General features: G+C 41.6%; 1 protein-coding gene across 22 annotated transcripts in view; it reads right to left on the minus strand.

The window, feature by feature from the left end:
* Nucleotides 1-18,104, minus strand: part of picalma (phosphatidylinositol binding clathrin assembly protein a) — a 161,830-nt gene that overhangs the window by 101,610 nt on the left and 42,116 nt on the right. For all 22 annotated transcript variants that reach the window (XM_038818475.1, XM_038818477.1, XM_038818483.1 and 19 more), the window contains exons 5-6: nt 15,910-16,003; nt 5,931-6,042 (exon numbers count right to left, since the gene is read on the minus strand). In XM_038818475.1, the coding sequence (XP_038674403.1) occupies nt 5,931-6,042; nt 15,910-16,003 (206 nt within the window). The remainder of the gene's footprint in view (nt 1-5,930; nt 6,043-15,909; nt 16,004-18,104) is intronic.

Here is an 18,104-nt window from a genome sequence, read left to right on the forward strand (position 1 = left end):
TTGCAGCCATCTTTCCATCAACAGTTCTGATGTGAGAACCCTTTTTAGAAAAAAAAAACAGCAAGGTTCTGTACGAAGGGCTAAGTTAATATCTTCACTCTTTTCATCAATTCCTTGATTGTTCAAAATCTTCTTTGTGCTTCTCCCTTCGATATGATATCTAGGTGAACTGGTCACATGTCTGATTAAGCATTTCATGATAACAGATGTCAGGACCACCGGTCGGTAGTCGTTGAGGCACGCTACCTTGTTCTTCTTTGGTACGGTATTATGGTGGTCTTCTTGAAGCAGGTGGGGACCTCGGAGCGGAGAAGTGAGTTGTTGGAAGATGTCGGAGAATACACTCGCCAGCTGGTCTGCGCAGGCTCCAAGTGCTCGCCCAGGGACTCCGTCCGGCCCATCGCTTTCCACGGATTTACTTTCAAGAAGGCAGCTCTTACCTCGGAGGCTGTAATAGTGGGTATGGGCGTGTCCAGGGCTGTTGGATCGGGTGGCACTGATGTAGTGGCAGACTGTTCAAAGCGGGCATAGAACTTATTCAGTTCATCGGAAAGGGATGCTCCAGCCCCAGAGCTAGTCTTCAACCTCTTTTTCTTTTCGTCCTTTTTCCAACAATTTGTCGGTCTTTCAGGTCTGCAGTCCTCAGTTTTTCTGGGTCTTTAAGCTCTGTCCACTGCAACATTGTTTTGTGTTACGCTCAAGGTCAAGATGGGAGTTTCTTTTGGGTTTGTCTAAGAATGCTGCCATCGACTGTTATTTGTAAAACGTCATTCTTGGTTCATTTATAGATCTTTGTAAATACCAGTACTTGACGCAAGTTTTTAACCTTCTACTTCGTACCAGATCTTAGCTACTGACATGGCATCATAGTCACATCATCATCTGATGGTTCTGATGTTAACCCTTTACTCTACAGGTTGTACGGTATGTTCCACGGAGTGATATGTTGCTCAATTAGTCCATGAAACAGCCCTGTAAAATTTGGCACAGATATTTTGGAGGACAACTTTGCACAGTTGATTGGGTAGGAGGCACCTTCATTGGTTCCAGTGCCTAGGTCAATACCCGGTTATCCATGCAGTTTTCTGCAACATTTTGATGCAACTGAATGACTTGCTAGACCATTTCAGAAAGCAGCTAAGAGTGAACCATAATGCTGTTGTCACGTGTAGACCAAGACAGGTTAAGAACAGCAGCTTTGGTTCCCTGAAGGACATTAAAATTGAGATGGGTTTTTACAGCAATCCAGTAGTTTCATCATTAATGAGACTAGCCTTTTGTTAATTAAATTTAAATTCCCCCCAGCAGCCCTGGAGGAATTTGAACTCATGTTTCCGGAGCATCCGCCCAGGATTCTGGATTACTCGTCAATTAATATTACTATGATGCTCTGTTCACTGATCACAGCCCGAGGAAGTACTACAAATACAATAATTAGTTTTAGCACTTCTGATTTGAAGAATCAGGCAGGTTTTGAGGTCTCAAATACTCAGCAACTCCTCCGCGAGGTGTATGCATGAGAACATCTAATAGTATCACAACAGAGACTGATCCTGTCATAGAATTTTATAGCCCAAAAGATTCATTGGGCCATCCCACATTGGTCTGCTCTCAAAAGAGCAAGATACCTTGTCTCATTCCTTGCCCGTTAATATTGCTTTCAGAACAATGAAGTTGCATGGGATATCATAGCTGAGCCCAAACCGGTTCTCTTTTTTTTTCCATACAAGCACTTCTTCTCTTTCAATTATTTCTCTTATTTCTCAAGTTTTACTCTTTTAAACACCACCATAGTTCAAAAACTTGTTGACATGGCCAGTGCTCACAAGAGTTGCTACTTGGATGGTGTGATACAGTACTAGACAGCCACTTCTGAGAAAATTGCAGAAAATAAAGACTTGTAATGTGATATTGAGACAGCATATCTATTGGCAGATTCTTATTCAATTCCTGTGTTATACATTAAACACTTATTTATATTCATGAAATTCAGAACAAAACAAAAAGCATGTTCTGCTATATTATGCTTAAAGATTTTACATATGGCTACTTTAGTTAAGCCTATAATGCCAAGTCTTTAGTAACTGCTTCTCCAAGATTTGCTTGTATTGTTAATGTTTTTATTCAGGCATTTCCATGTGCACATCAAACACAACCACAACCAAAAAGAGAACAAACAGGAAATTACTTAACAAACAAATAACTAACACCCCACAGCCCCCCCCCCCCCTCCCTCCCTCCTGCTTTTTAAACCCCAGAGTGTCCCCACCTTCCCACACCCACTCCCTCCCCCTGCTGACTTCTTAACTATCCTCGAGAAGTCGATAAATTGTTTCCATCTCTGGGTAAACCCCTCCAGAGTCCCGCTCATGGTGAATTTGGTTTTTCCAACCCAAGGAATTCTGCGAGGTTGCTCAACCACAACCCCCCAGTTTCGGCAACCCCAAACCCCTCCATTCCAACAAAATCCATCTCCGATCTACCAGGGATGCATGGGCCAAGACGTCAGCCTCTCTCCCGGGACTTCAGACAATCCAAAAATCGCCACTTCTGGGCTCTGGATAACCTTCACCCTCAGCACCTCAACGTCAGCAAATCCCTACCAGAATCTCTCCAGTTTCAGACAAGCCCAAAACATGTGGACATGATTCACGAAACCCCCACGCACTGCCTACACCTATCTGCCACCTCCTCAAAAACACTGCTCATTCTGGCCACCGGCATTATAAATTGAATGAGGCTAAGCCTAGCAGAAGAAGAGGACACATTCACCCTCCTCAGAGCGTCCTCCCATAACACACACACAAAACAGAAAAAAGGTGCACTCACCCAGCACGATTCTCCAGCATCCCACCAAAGAACCACACAAGGAAGAAAAACGACCCCGGAGTTAAAGGACGTTCTCCCCGACCATCTCCCCCCAAAAAACAAAGCAATAAAAAGAAAAACACCCAAAAAAAGGAAGACAGAAAGAACCAACATCCCCTCACACCTCCTCTAAAGTTCAATGTCCTCTTTCTCCTGCCAGTTCATTGTCCCTCACAAACTCCATTGCCTCCCCCAGTGTTCCAAAGTAATACTTGCGACCCTTTGGGTCACCCAGAGGCAGGCCAGGTACATTATCCCGAACTTCACCCCCCTTCTTAATGAGGGCAGTCTTGACCCGGTTAAATGCCGCTCACCTTTGGGCAATTCCGCACCCAGGTCCTGGTATACCCAGAGCTCGTTGCCCTCCCAGGTACATCTCATATTCCTGGCCCACCCAAAGATCTACTCCTTATCCAGGAATCATAAGAACTAGGAGCAGGAGTAGGCCATCTGGCCCCTCGAGCCTGCTCCGCCATTCAATGAGATCATGGCTGATCTTTTGTGGACTCAGCTCCACTTTCCAGCCCGAACACCATAACCCTTAATCCCTTTTTCTTCAAAAAACTATCTTTACCTTAAAAACATTTAATGAAGGAGCCACAACTGCTTCAATGGGCAAGGAATTCCATAGATTCACAACCCTTTGGGTGAAGAGGTTCCTCCTAAACTCAGTCCTAAATCTACTTCCCCTTATTTTGAGGCTATGCCCCCTAGTTCTGCTTTCACCCGCCAGTGGAAACAACCTGCCCGCATCTATGCTATCTATTCCCTTCATAATTTTAAATGTTTCTATAAGATCCCCCCTCATCCTTCTAAATTCCAATGAGTACAGTCCCAGTCTACTCAACCTCTCCTCGTAATCCAACCCCTTCAGCTCTGGGATTAACGTCGTGAATCTCCTCTGCACACCCTCCAGTGCCAGTACGTCCTTTCTCAAGTAAGGAGACCAAAACTGAACACAATACTCCAGGTGTGGCCTCACTAACACCTTATACAATTGCAGCATAACCTCCCTAGTCTTAAACTCCATCCCTCTAGCAATGAAGGACAAATCGATGTAACCTCACCACCATCACCCTCGGCAGCTCATTCACTGCGGCTCTCTCATCAGCAACCTGTGCACCCAATCAACCTCCAGGGGCCTGTCATAGGCCCCGTCACTCAACAGCTTCTCCAATATTTTGGCTACATAAGAGCCTGCGTCCACTCCCTCAATGCCCTCCAGCATCCCCACAATTTTCAAATTTTGATTCGGAAGCGGTTTTCCAAATCCGCCGCTTCTGGGTCTCCCGCATCATCCCAATCTCAGCCACTAATGAGCTAAGCTGCTCTTAGTGCTCCCCCACCGCCTCCTCCATCTTTAAGATTGCCTGGCTCTAGGTCTCCAGTTCAGCTCCACCTGGTCGAACCACACTCTTAGCAGGTCTAACACCTTAGCCAGGTCCTCCAGAGCCTCCCTCCTCTTCTAACTGAACTTTTCATTCAGAAAGTCCACCAATTGCTACGTCGACCACTGGCTGGTAGGGCCGACCCCTTGCTCTTCACCATCTTTCCCTGTGTCGCACAAAGAGTTTCTTGCTCTTGCAGTTCCTTTCTTCTAAACCCATCTCTGGTCCATGAATCCATTCACTGGTGGAGTGCAGTCTCCTCCACCACCCCTGCACCCTTTTCCTTCAAAGCATCCGCCCGACAACGAGGGAAAAGGATCGAAAAAAACGCCTCGAGCAACCACCGGAAGTCTCTCCAAGGATTTGTTGAGAGACAGAAGTCACTATATTTTATAATTGACATTATGCAATGCAATGTCAAATAAGGTTTTATTAGGGCCACAGGTCAAGTGAAATTGCATTATTTCAAGGCAATCTGGATTTTATTTCATAACCTGTACATCAGTAGCTTTGTTACCACATGGCATATACAACACAGAAGTTCAACTAGATCAAAACAGTACTTACACTCCACAAGCCTACTCATCAAACTATCAGCATAACCTTATGTTCCCTTCTCCCTCATATGCTGCTCGCCTCCTCTTAAAATATGTCTGTGCTATTCACCTTAACCCTCAATGTGATAGCAAGCTCCACTTGCTCACCACTATGGGTGAAGAAGGTTTTTCTGAATTCCCTATTCCTATATTGATATAGTTCTGCTCTTCCTCACCAGTAAAAAAACACCCTCTGCATTTATTCTATCAAAGTCTTCCATAAAGGCCTCTATTGAATCACCCTGGAACACGGCTGCTATGGCATGGAGAATTGTACCAGGGGTCACAATAGGAACAGAGGCAACAGCTTCAAGCAGCAGATGTCCTGGCAGAGATTAAGCACATAGGTAAAAATATTTTTCCAAATGTCTTACATTACAATGTCTTACATTATTCCTTTATAAGCTATGCCCACTATGCAGGCTGGGGAGGCAATGGGGGAAATGGGAACAGTGAGAAAAGAACACTCAGAAATTGCTTTTACTGAAGGTTTAGCTAGTTGTTGTTCTTAAATCAGCTCATGCATGATTTCTGCTCCCGTTTGTGTCAGAAAAGATCGGTGTCGGGATCACAAAATCTAGTCAGGGGCGCAGTTCGCATTTCACGCTGATTTAAAGATGTGGCTGGTATATCAAGGTGGCCTTTAAAAAGGGCAGCCTGATCTGGGTTACATTGTGGGACCCACCCCTTCAATTCTTTCAACTATCGTCCGAATGATGATATGCCCATAGAGGCTGGTGGCTTCCACATCTTTTCTCCCCACCCAATGTGCCACTCTGCCAAAAAAATTGGAAAAATTTGTTCACGGTTTCTGTTCTGCTCCTTGACCATATTCATATTTTACCTTCAAATTCTTGTTTTTTTTTTTAAATATTTAAAAATGCACAGGATGGCCAATGACATTCTAGAAAGAGAATAATAATTTATCAATAACAAAACAAACAGTCCAATATAAATCATTTCAACTACAAAATCTAGCATGAAATGCATGTCAGCAACAATCAAATTATTTTCAAATCTTGTATTATCTTAAAAAGGTTAGTTTTGCATTTCTCAAACCAAAGAAGAATAAATTTACCTAATAGGTTAATGATCCCTTCATTATAAGCTGCAAAAAGTCTAATGGCATCTTTGAATAGAAGCATGAAAGCTGCATTGATCACCCCATTTGTGAGCTCATTCGCACTGACCTGTGAAACAAAACGAAATTCAGGTTCATCACATTGAAAATATTGTCCACTTGAGACAATTCTCTAGCTGTTTCTGCAATTCTGAAATTAATATGACTACAGTCTGTAAAATATTGTTTTTTTGGGTAGGAATCCATTTCGGACGAAGGCAATAATTTGAGATTATCAAACTTAAGCTTTAAAACATATTTTTGCAACACTATTAAAAAATTACTGTACTTCATATGCGTCATGTATTTTCTCTTTAGATATTCACTCATTAGCATAAAAGTATCTGAAGTTAGATTTCAAAACTGCAACCAATTTTTCACATTTATATTACAATCATGAAAATAGTTCAACCTACATCAATTAACTAAAAGCTTTTGTGTTACAAATTCAATAAATAGGGTTCATATTTAATTGAAAACGGAGGATGGGTGATTAAAATGCTCATTGTTAAATGGCACAACACCGAGTGAAGAGTGCAAAATCACAAAATTGTGCAATCTGGACACTCAAATCTCACAATTTCCTCAACGTGGTTTCTGAAAAATGTTTTCCTCTCTCTTTCTCCACCCCCCGCCTCAAACACCTTTCCTACCATTAAGTTAAATTCCCATTATCCAAAATAAAGACTTCAAATGTATTCCATGATGCATCTTCTCATTTCTTCGATTTGTGATAAAACCCCCAATAAAACTATAAACTAATGAGAGACAGAATGCAAACAAATGTTCATAGTGCACAAGACAAAGAGCACAGGTGCCAGGAAGGGATAACTAGCAGATAAGTGTGAGCAGGCAACAGAGAAATACAACATAAATGCATAAAGATATTTAAGAGAAAAGATATTCATTTGCATGTGGGGGTCACTGGCTAACATTTATTGCCCTCAAGAAGCTAGTAGCAAACCACTTTCTTGTTTATAACCCCTGTGGATACTAAAAGGGTCAACTGTCCTATCAACTACTGCACAGAAGCAAGATGACAAATGTGTCCAGATAAAAAATACTGCCTTGAAGAAATCCTCCTCAATTCAGTCCTCCAAACAGAGAAAGCACCTCAATCATTGGTGATCTCATCGTTTTTAACATCATTGTGTTCATTCCAAGAACATTTCAGTTCGATATTCTTCAAAGACTTCATCAAGGTCACTTCAGAATAACAAAATGTTAAAAGGAGAGCCCAGCAATCAGTTTGGTGGTCAAGCATTACTTGTTCTATAGAAGAAATTATTTCCAAGTGACTTATGTGTACAGCAAACAGGCAAGAGCAAAAAGAACTACCATTACCTTGTACTTTTCCATCAGAACTGTGGGATTGCTTAGGAATGGATTTATTGGAGTTCAAAAGGCAAGATCTTCCTCATGATCGTTGATTACTACTCATGGTGAATTAAAATTAATAAATTGTGCATCACAGCAGAAGACATTCAATCTAGACATTGTGATGCCATGTGGTGTCATAATGGTCTGCAATTTGCTCATGAATTATTCCAAACTTTTGCAAAGAGTTACAGATTCATTCACATAACCAGCCCGCCTCATTATCCTCCAGCAAATTGAGAAACTGAGAGATGCTTGAAGTATCAAAGACTTGAAGAAGAAGAATGAAAATCTTAATTTAGCTCTATTGAGTTACAGAACCTCACCGCTACAAAATGCCTTCTCACCATTGAATTGTTGATGGGAAGGCGATTGAGCACACAATTTCCAGCTTTGCAGCTGAAGCAAAAACATAATAATACCTTGAATGAGGGTGAATACAGTGCAAGGAAAAGCAAAGAATCAAACAGGCTGGCAACTCCAAATTCAGACACAGAGCACAAGACTTTCTGAAATTAAAAATCGAATGATGATCATGGAACCATTGTTTGAGTGTCATAAAAAAAACACATCTGATTCACTAACGCCTTTTCGGGAATGAAATCTGCCACCTTTACCTGGTCTGGCCAATATGTTACTCCAGATCCACAGCAATATGCTTGACTCTTAAATGCCCTCTGAAATGCCCTAGCAAGCCACTTTATCAACCTGCTTTAAAACTTTAAAAGGAATGAAACCAGACAGATGAACCAGCATTGACAATGGCAAACACAACCTGTCGAATCTGCAAAGTCCTCCTTACGAACATCTGGGGGCTTATGCCAAAATTGGGAGAGCTGTCACACAGACTATCAAGAAACAGCCTGACATAGTCACACGCATGGAATCATACCTTACAAGTAATGCTCCAGACACTACCATCACCATCCCTGGGTGCATTCTGTCCCACTGGCAGGTCAGACCCAGCAGAGGTGATTGCAAAGGTGGCATACAGTCGGAAGAGAGTTCCCAGAGGGTCCTCAACATCGTCTCTGGACCCCATGAAGTCTCATGGCATTAGGTCAAAAATTGACAGGGAAACCTCCTGCTGTTTACCATTACCATGTACCTCCCCCCTCAGCTGATGAATCAGTACAACAGGAGGAAGCACTGAGGGTGGCAAGAGCGCAAATGTACTCTGGGGGGTGGACTTCAATGTCCATCATCAAGAGTGGCTCGGTAGCACCAGTACAGATGGAGCTGGCCAAATCCTAAAGGACATTGCTGCTAAACTGGGTCTGTGGCTGGTAGCAAGGAAACCAAGAGGAAAAAACATATACGTAACCTCATCCTCACCAGCCTGCCTCCCACAGATGCATCTGTTATGACAGTATCGGTAGGAGTGACCACTGCACCGTTCTTGTGGAGATGAAGTCCCGTCTTCACATTGAGGATAGCATCCATTATGTTGTGTGGGATAGATTTCAGACAAATCCAGCAACTCAAGAATGGGCAACCATGAGACATTGTGGGCCATCAGCAGAACTGCCGTCTGCCACAATATATAATCTCATGGCCTGGCACACCCTCACTCTACCGTTACCACCAAGCTAGGGGATCATCCCCGGATCAATGAAGAGATCGGAATGCCAGGAGCAGCACCAGATATTTCTGAAATGAGGACCACTTGCGCACCAAACATCATCTGCAGTAAATGATAGAGCTAAGCGATTCAACAATCAATGGATCAGATCGAAGTTCTACAATCCAGCCACATTGTCAGGATTGGTGATAGAACTTAAATAATTCACTGGAGGAGACGACTCCACAAATATCCCCTCATCAATGATGAGGAGCCCAGTAATTCAGTGCAAAAGACAAGGCTGAAGCATTGCAACAATCTTCAGCCAGAAGTGCCGCGTGCATGATCCATCGCCGCCTCCTCTGGAGGTTCCCAGCATCATAGATGCCAGTTTTAGCTAATTTGATTCACTCCACCTGCTATCAAGAAACAGCTGAAGATGCTGGATAGTGCAAAGTCCAAGGGCCCAGACACATTGCAGCAAACTTCTGCTCAACACTTGCCACAGCCCTAGCCAAGCTGTTCCAGTACAGCTATTACACCTGACTGTGAAAAATTGCCCAGGTATGTCTTGTATATGAATATCCAACCCGGCTAAATACCACCCCATCAGTCTACTCTTAGATCATCAAAGTATTGGAAACGGTCATCAACAGTGCTTAGCAATAACATGCTCTTTGATGCTCAGTTTAGGTTCCATCAGGGTCACTCAGTTCCGGTCTGATTACAGCTTTAGTTCAAACATGGGCAAAAGAGCTGAATTCCAGGGGCAAGCCGAGAATAACGGCCCTTGCCATCAAGGCAACATTTGAATAAGTGTGGCATCAAGGAGCCAACAAAATGGGAATCAATGGGAATCTGGGGGGAAATTCTCCACTGATGGAGTCATACAAAGGAAGAGGATGGTTGTGGCAATTGGAGGTCACTCATCTCAGTTCCAAGACATCACTGCAGGAGTTCCTCAGGGACGTGTCCGGGGTCCAACTACCTTCAACTGCTTCATCAATTATCTTCCTTCCAATTGGTCAGAAGCGGGGATGTTCGCTGATGACTGTGCAATGTTCAGCACCATTCACCACTCCTCAGATACTGAAGCAGTCCATGTTCAAATGCAGCAAGATCAGGACAATATCCAGGCTTGGGCTGACAAGTGGCAAGTTACATTCGCACCACACAAGTACCAAGCAATAACCTCGTCCCTTGCCATTCAATGGCAATCCCATTGCTGAATCTTCCCCCATCAATATTCTGGGGGTTACCATTGACCAGACATTCATCTTGAATAGTCAGAGAAATACCGTCGTTACAAGAGCAGGTTAGAGGCTAGGATTTCTGAAGAAATTAATTCGCTGCCTGACCCCTCAGAGCCCATCCACCATCTACAAGGCTCAAGTCAGGAGTGTAATGGAATACTCTCCACTTGGCGAGATGAGTGAAGCTTCAACAACACTCAAGAAGCTTGACACCATCCAGACCTGCTTGATTGGTACCCATCCACAAACATCCACTCCCTCCCCCCCACCGTGCCCCATGAACAAAGGGAAAATCAGATCTGAAGGAAACAGATGTTCCACGCTCATGTTGAGGTCCTAATGTATATATTGTAGTTGTACATAAATAATAATGGTTTTAACAAATTGCAATCCCAAGCAGCTTACATTGGGAGAATAGACAAGCTCCAAAGAACCCAGACCAGACCCTGAATACAACAAAACATCGAGAACATTGCTGTGGTTCTGGAGTCACATAATCCAGATGGAGTTGCATTTTGGTCAGGTAGGGTAGGATGGCAGATGTCAGTGAACCAGATGAATTTTTAAACGACAACCCAGTACACTGATACTAGCTTTTTATTCCAGTTTCATTTTAACTAATTGAATTTGAATTGAAGTTAAACAGCTGCAATGATAGGATTTGAATGAATGTCTTTTTCGGTTATTATCCGGGACATTGAGATTACCATTAAGCCAACATGCCCCATGTGAAAGAAGGTGACAAGACAGAGCATGTACTTGTTACATCATTGACAACTTAAAAATTAGAACGGAGTGAAAAATATTTTGCAATCACCACTTACATATCAAAAATAAAAGTGATTTTGAAGGGAGAGGAGGGGACTCCCTATAATATAATTACAAATTCACCATGAGGTATTGGGTGAATAAAATAAATGTTTTGTGCTGTCATAGATAAAGCATTAATGTGTGTGGGTCTGCGTCTTTCATTACTAAAAGGTACAATATTCCTAAGATATTGCTCCAGTAAATGTGCTGTACTGCCCAAATTCCAGGGGGCAACTGTGAGCAATACCAGGGGACAAATTTGCAGAGAAAAATTAGAGTGGAGACCAAATCTAGAAATCAAAACAGAAATGGAAAAGGGATAAAAAGAGCTGAACCATTATTCTGAGCCTTCACATTCCCTTTTCTTTCTCCACAATAGGATAGAAACTGCCCATTAGGTCCAAATAATCCATATTGGCATGCATCCTTCACACAAGCAGTTGTTCCAAATCTCAATGACCTGTCCTGTTCTTTTATTCTGGCTTCCTCAGTCACTTCTGTGAACTATTATGTTGTCACAGCTAGCCAATAGTCCGGTCTTGGTTTAAAAAATAAGTTCCTCCTGCCATCTGTTTTTATTTACTCGACGTCCTTCTCTCTAATGAAAACAGCACCAATTTTTCAAACTCTTCATTGTAGTTCCTCATGATTGTATTCCGGCGCTATACCCTGTCGATTGGCTCAATAACTTTCCTTTACAGTCAAGTTCAAAGTAGCACATAATATTAAGCCTTGGCTTTCACTCACCATCACAGCTTGACTTTTCTTTTATATGTCTATGGCCACAAAGCCCAGTATTCCATAGCTTTTAATAGCCTTACCAATTTCAACTGCTGCTTTGTTGAACCTCAACTCCCAATTCACGTTGTTCTTCCACACGATCCAGCTTTCCACAAAACAACTACAAGTATTATATAATGAAGAAGGTTTGATAAATAGTCTTGTCGTTAAGGATCCTCTTGGAAGGAGTGATTCATGCTAGAATTTCAAATTCAGATGAAGCGAGAGAAGACAGAATGCCATACTAGAGTTTTGGCATTGGGCAGAGGTAATTATATAGGCCTGAGGAAGGAGTTGGGCCAAGTAGACTGGCCACAGATAATTGAAGGTCGGACAGTTGAGGAACAATGGCGGATGTTCAGGGAGATATTAAATACCACTCAATCAAAGTACATTCCTGAGAGGAAGAAGAATTGGAAGAGAGAAATATTCCATGGTTAAACAAGGATGTCAAGGAAGGCATAAAGGCAAAAACTAGGGCATACCATGCTCCAAAAGCTAGTGGTAAGCTGGAGGATTGGGAGAACTTTAAGGTTCAGCAAAAGGATATGAAAAATAAAATCCAAAAAGAGCTAAGATGAACTATGAAAGGAAACTGGCAGAAAAGTATATAGAGGAAGAGAATTGCTGAAGTAAATGTTGGCCCTTTAGAGGACGATACTGGTGAGGTAATAATGGGGAACAAAGAGATGACGGAGGCACTGAACCAATATTTTGCCTCGGTCTTCCCGGCAGAAAATTAAAATTTTTTCCAAAAGCTACAGATAACGCAGAGGGAATTTATGCAATAATCATCACGAAGGAATCAGTATTGAATAATCTGATGTGACTTAAGTGCAGATAAGTCTCCGGGACCTGATGGCCTGCACCCTAGAGTATTAAGGGAGGTGGCAGTGGAGATGGTGGATGCATTAGTTATGGTATTTCCCTGAATTCTGGAAGGCTCCTGGTGGATTGGGAACAAGCTAATGTGACAGGGAGAGGTGCAAAAATTAAACTGGTTAGCTTGACCTCTTGTGGTGGGGAAGTTGTTGGAATCAATTATTACGGTGAAGATGACCGAACATTTGGAAAGTCAAAGCTCAATCCACCATTGTCAGCATGGTTTTATGAAGGGCAAGTCATGCTTGACAAACTTGCTTGAATTCTTCGAGGACGTAACCAGCAAGATGGGTAATGGGAAACCTGTGGATGTGGTTTATCTAGACTTCCAGAAAGTGTGTGATAAGGCGCCACATTAAAGACTGATCCAGAAGGTGAGATCACAGGGGACTGGGGGTAGAGTACATGATTGGATTGAGGATTGGCTGACTGACAGAAAGCAGAAGTTTGGGATAAAAGGGTTCTTCTCTGGCTGACGAACCTTAACCAGAGGGGTACCCGGAGGGGTCAGTCCTCGGACCTCAACTGTTTACAATCTATATAAATGATCTGCAAGCAGGGACTGAATATAACATAGCAAAATTTGTGGATGATACTAAAAATAAGTGGGAAAGCAGGCAGTGAAGAGAAGATAAAGATGATAAAGAGCAGATATAGATAGGCTCGGGGATTTGGCCAAAGTTTGGCAGATGGAGTTTAATGCAGATGCGTGAGAGATTCTCCATTTTGGCTGAAAAATAGAAAGATACATTATCTAAAAGGAATACAGATTCAACATGTGCCTGGGCAGAGGGATATGGGAGCCTTTGTTCATTAATCTCAGAAAATCAGTATGCAGGTACAGAATGTAATTATAAAGGGCAAATGAATGTTAGCGTTTATTGCAAAAGGACTGGAATATAAAAGTAGAGAAGTGCTGTTGCAATTGTATACGGTGTTGGTGAGACCACAAATGAATAGTGTGTCCAGTTTTGGTCTCCTTATTTGAGGCAGTTCAGACTGATTCCAGGGATGAAAGGGTTGACTTATGAGGAGAGATTAAACGGTTTGACCTTGTACTCACTGGAGTTTAGAAGGATGAAAGGGAATCTAATCGAGGTATATATAAAATACTAAATGGAATTGATAAAGTAAGCATAGACTGAACGTCCCTCTTGTGGGGCTGTCGAGAACAAGAGGTCATGGATATAGACTGAGAGGCAGTAGAGAACTACCTGTCACAGAGGCTGCTGAAATTTTAGAAATCGCTGCCCCATACTGCGATGGAACCAGAGTCATTAAATGGTTTCAGGAAGGAGATAGATATATATTTCTGATATTTAAAAAAACAGCCATGATGTGGAGTTGCCGGTTTTGGACTGGGTGGGCACAGTACGAAGTCTTACAACACCAGTTAAAGTCCAACAGGTTTGTTTTGAATCACTAGTTTTCGGAGCACTGCTCCTTCCTCATGGAGCCGTGCTCCGAAAGCTAGTGATTCGAAACAAACCTGTTAACCTGGTGTTGTAAGATTTCTTACTGTTAAAAAAAACAAGTTAAGGGATATGGGCACAGGTGGGGAGGTTGATTGAGACCAGGAAGAGATCAGCCATGGTCAAAATAAAAGCAAATTACTGCGGATGCTGGAATCTGAAACCAAAGCGAAAATGCTGGAAAATCTCAGCAGGTCTTTGACGATCATCTGGATTCAAAATGTTAGCTCTTTTCTCTCCCTATAGATGCTGCCAAACCTGCTGATATTTTCCAGCATTTTCTTTGTTTTCAGCCATGATCTGATAGAATGGCAGGAGGGCTAAATTGCCTGCTTCTGCTCTTAATTCCTATGTTCCTAGTAGTTTTACTTGAATGATGTGTACCAATTCACATTTACTTAAATTCAATTCTGTCTGCTACTTCATTGTCCAAGTACCAGTTTTAGCAAAATAATTTTTGAAATTCCTTCAGTCCTCAGAATCATTTACGTCTCCCCTTTCAACATCTTCAGCCAATTAGTATCGCATTGCCCCTAACCAAACTCTGTAATATTGATGTAACACTTTGCAATTGGATTGTACAAGTACAATAAGTCGAATTACACTACATATTTTCTTCCAAGATAACCCAGAGATGCGCGATTCGAAATAGCACATCTCAGCCCAGGTATGCTCTGAGCAAATTTACCTGAACCAGAGATTTGGGAACTAATGACTGGTCTCGAAAAGTTAAAATGAACCAGCCCATCCTGGGGCCCACAAGAACATCAACTAGGAGCTCCAATGGCAATGAAGCTGATTGGACTCGAGGGCGATATCCATTATGAACTTGACCTCCTCGAAGATCATGGCCCAATAAACTCAAACCTTCTGACAAATACATAGATTTATCTGCAACTGAATGTTGAATCCTCCACATTCCCTGCAACACAAGTCTGAGATCTCAGTGTATTCGCAGTAGAGGCAAGCTGGGCTGCAATTCTAATGTTGTAATGACCAGCCTAGAGAAAGACTGTGAGAAAGCCTCCATACAACTAAAATGTTTCTCAGTATATCTGCCCATTTGCTATTTTGGCAAAACAAACTATGTTTCAATTTCCAATTTTGTTCATTATGTATTTCAAAATCCAAATCAATGCATTGTAACTGACATTTTTCTAAACATTAAACAGATTGGGTTTCTGAAGTACTGCAAGCTGCTGATTTTTAATCCACTTTGTACATTTTCTTCTTGCTGTTTTAATGACTTGCTACCAATAACTTAAACAATATAGAAAAAGTTGGCCTGTTGGTCATTTAAAGAGGATAAAGTGGCAAAAAACTAAAACAAATCAACAATGAAATTTGACTGGATTATCAAGAAACAAAGCAGTCTCCAGAGATTTGCACAGAAAATTTGTCTCCTTGCTCCATATTGGGCATATCTCTGGATTGGTCTGCCAGGCCAAGTAAGACATTTTAGCAAATAACTCTTCCATTAAGACACAACGCAAGAACAAATCAATAAAAGTAAAATCCTATTATAAAGCTATAGTAAAATGGCAGAAGACATACTCTTATTGTGAACCTTGCTTGTTAGTTGAAAGAAAAAGCAAAACTGAGCATTAAAATTACAGAAGTATTAAATCTGGAATTTGATAAAAATGCACATTGATCTCTAAATTCAGATTCTGTACTCACCTATTTACACCTTTACCTTCTGCTTTAACAATCATTACATTTACTTAAATTTGGAGGTGGACCTGAAAACCACTAGAGCGACTACATCCAAAGCAGGTTTGTGTACTAGAATCAAAACTCACATTGAAATCCAACAGTGCGTCCATCTGATTCTGTATAATGGGCATAGTCTTTAGCAATTTCTCTGTACTCATTGTTCTCATCACTCCATCAGCCCTGACAAAATAAGTATGTATTAAATGTAAAGCGGTTACAGAACACAAATCCGAAATAATTTATTGGCAGGAAAGCCAGTATGTCTAAACACATAAAACTCTCCAGATTTAGCGAAACTACTAACAATGACTAAAATATGCTTACATTACCTACAGATTGGAGATATATTGTAAAAACCTTCCACAAAGCACCTCTTTATGTGGTACAAGTGTACGGTGAGCGTATCTGGGAAGTATGCAATGGGCCAATTACACTTCCATCATTCCTGAACTGTGAATAGGTGTGTTCTTCGTCGTCTAGCAGAAGAATGTTAAAATGGAGTCAATAACTTTTTTGTTATTTTTGTAACATTTGCCAATTAGTGGAAAATTAGGGACAGTCTACACTCTGGGCCCATGTCAACTAGCAACTTAAACATGGTTTCCCAAATTCATTTCATGGTACTCTGGATTTTATACATCGTTATAGAATCATAGAATTTAGAGTGCAGAGGAAGGCCATTTGGCCCATCAAGTCTGCACCAGCCCTTGGAAAGAGCACCCCACTTAAGCTCTCTACCCTATCCCCGTAACACAGAAACCCCACCCAACCTTTTTGGACACCAAGGGCAATTTATCATGGCCAATCCACCTAACCTGCACATCTTTGGACTGTGGGAGGAAACTGGAGCACCCGGAGGAAACCCACGCAGACAAGGGGAGAACGTGCAGACTCCTCACAGAGAGTGACCCAAGCTGGATCAAACCTGGGAATCTGGAGCGGTGAAGCAACTATGCTTACCACTGTGCTACCGTGTGTTACAGGGAATACATTCATGCTGGTAAAGTACGTGCTGCGTAATAATCTTTATTCGTGTCACAAGTAGCCTTACATTAACACTGCAATGAAGTTACTGTGAAATCGCTACACTCCAACGCCTATTCGGGTACACTGAGGGAGAATACAGAATATGCAATTCACCCAACAAGCACATCTTTCAAGACTTGTGGGAGGAAACCGTAGCACTCGGGAGGAAACCCGCGCCGCTACCGTGCCACCCATTAGTGGTGGCAGCAGAGGGTTTGCAAAGGCTTTACAGAGTTTGAGCATTTTGAAAGAATCCAGTCCAGAGAGCGGACACCTCCATATCTTTTCTCTTTGCAGCAAAGAAATATACCATATACAGTAGTGATTAATATAAAATAAGGAGGAAACCTGAATCTATATTGGATATTGGTTGGCCTACATTTGGACAGTTCATTATTGAAAGGATGTTTGAGTCATGGAAACAGGTGCATATGAAGTACTAGAACAGGAGTACAGATATTGAGAGGCTTGTAAACCTAGGTCTCAAATACTGAAGGTGATTAAGGGAAACCTCATAATAGCATTTAAGTGTTTTTGAGAAAAGTTTCTTAAGTAGTGAAAGATTATTCGTATGGGTTGGATTGTGAACAAACAAACAAACATTGAGAATGTGACTCTTACACCGAATACAGTGAATAGCAGCTGCATTTCAAAGCAATTAATTTTAAGTAAAAAAAAGTATCTCAGATAAATTATAACAATGGTTGGTATTCGAAAAGTAGGTTTGTTAGTTTCCTTGGACCTCATTTGGACTTTTTACATGCATACAATTTATCCAATGTTTTTCATAAAATGTGCAATTGGCTTCAACAGCCACTTGAAGATGTGTTCTATATTCTCACCCTTTGCATGAAAAGATTCTTCATACCTTTAGTGCCTTACTATATATCTGAAAACATTCCAATGTGTTTCACATGCCACAAATTATCTTGAAATGCAGCGGCTGCAGAAAGGACAGAAATGTGAAGTATCTGACCTATATTCTTTCCGAAATGGAAAAATACATGGCTGATGAAATTATCAGGGGAAAAAAGTGGGCTTTTAATTTGACACGTGCTTGTAAAAGTATTTTTTTTGTCCTTCCTCATTTCCAAATCCATAACGTTCAACCACCCCCCAAAACAAATATCTGCAAATGTAAGACAGTTAACTGAGAAATTGATTTGATTTTGTTTTTTAGTTCATATTTTTAAAGCAAATTCTACTGATGACAACATGGATAAATGCATGCAAATGATTTCCAACAAGTCACAGG

The sequence above is a fragment of the Scyliorhinus canicula genome, chromosome 14, assembly GCF_902713615.1.
Source record: "Scyliorhinus canicula chromosome 14, sScyCan1.1, whole genome shotgun sequence".
Taxonomy (NCBI): Eukaryota; Metazoa; Chordata; class Chondrichthyes; order Carcharhiniformes; family Scyliorhinidae; genus Scyliorhinus; species Scyliorhinus canicula.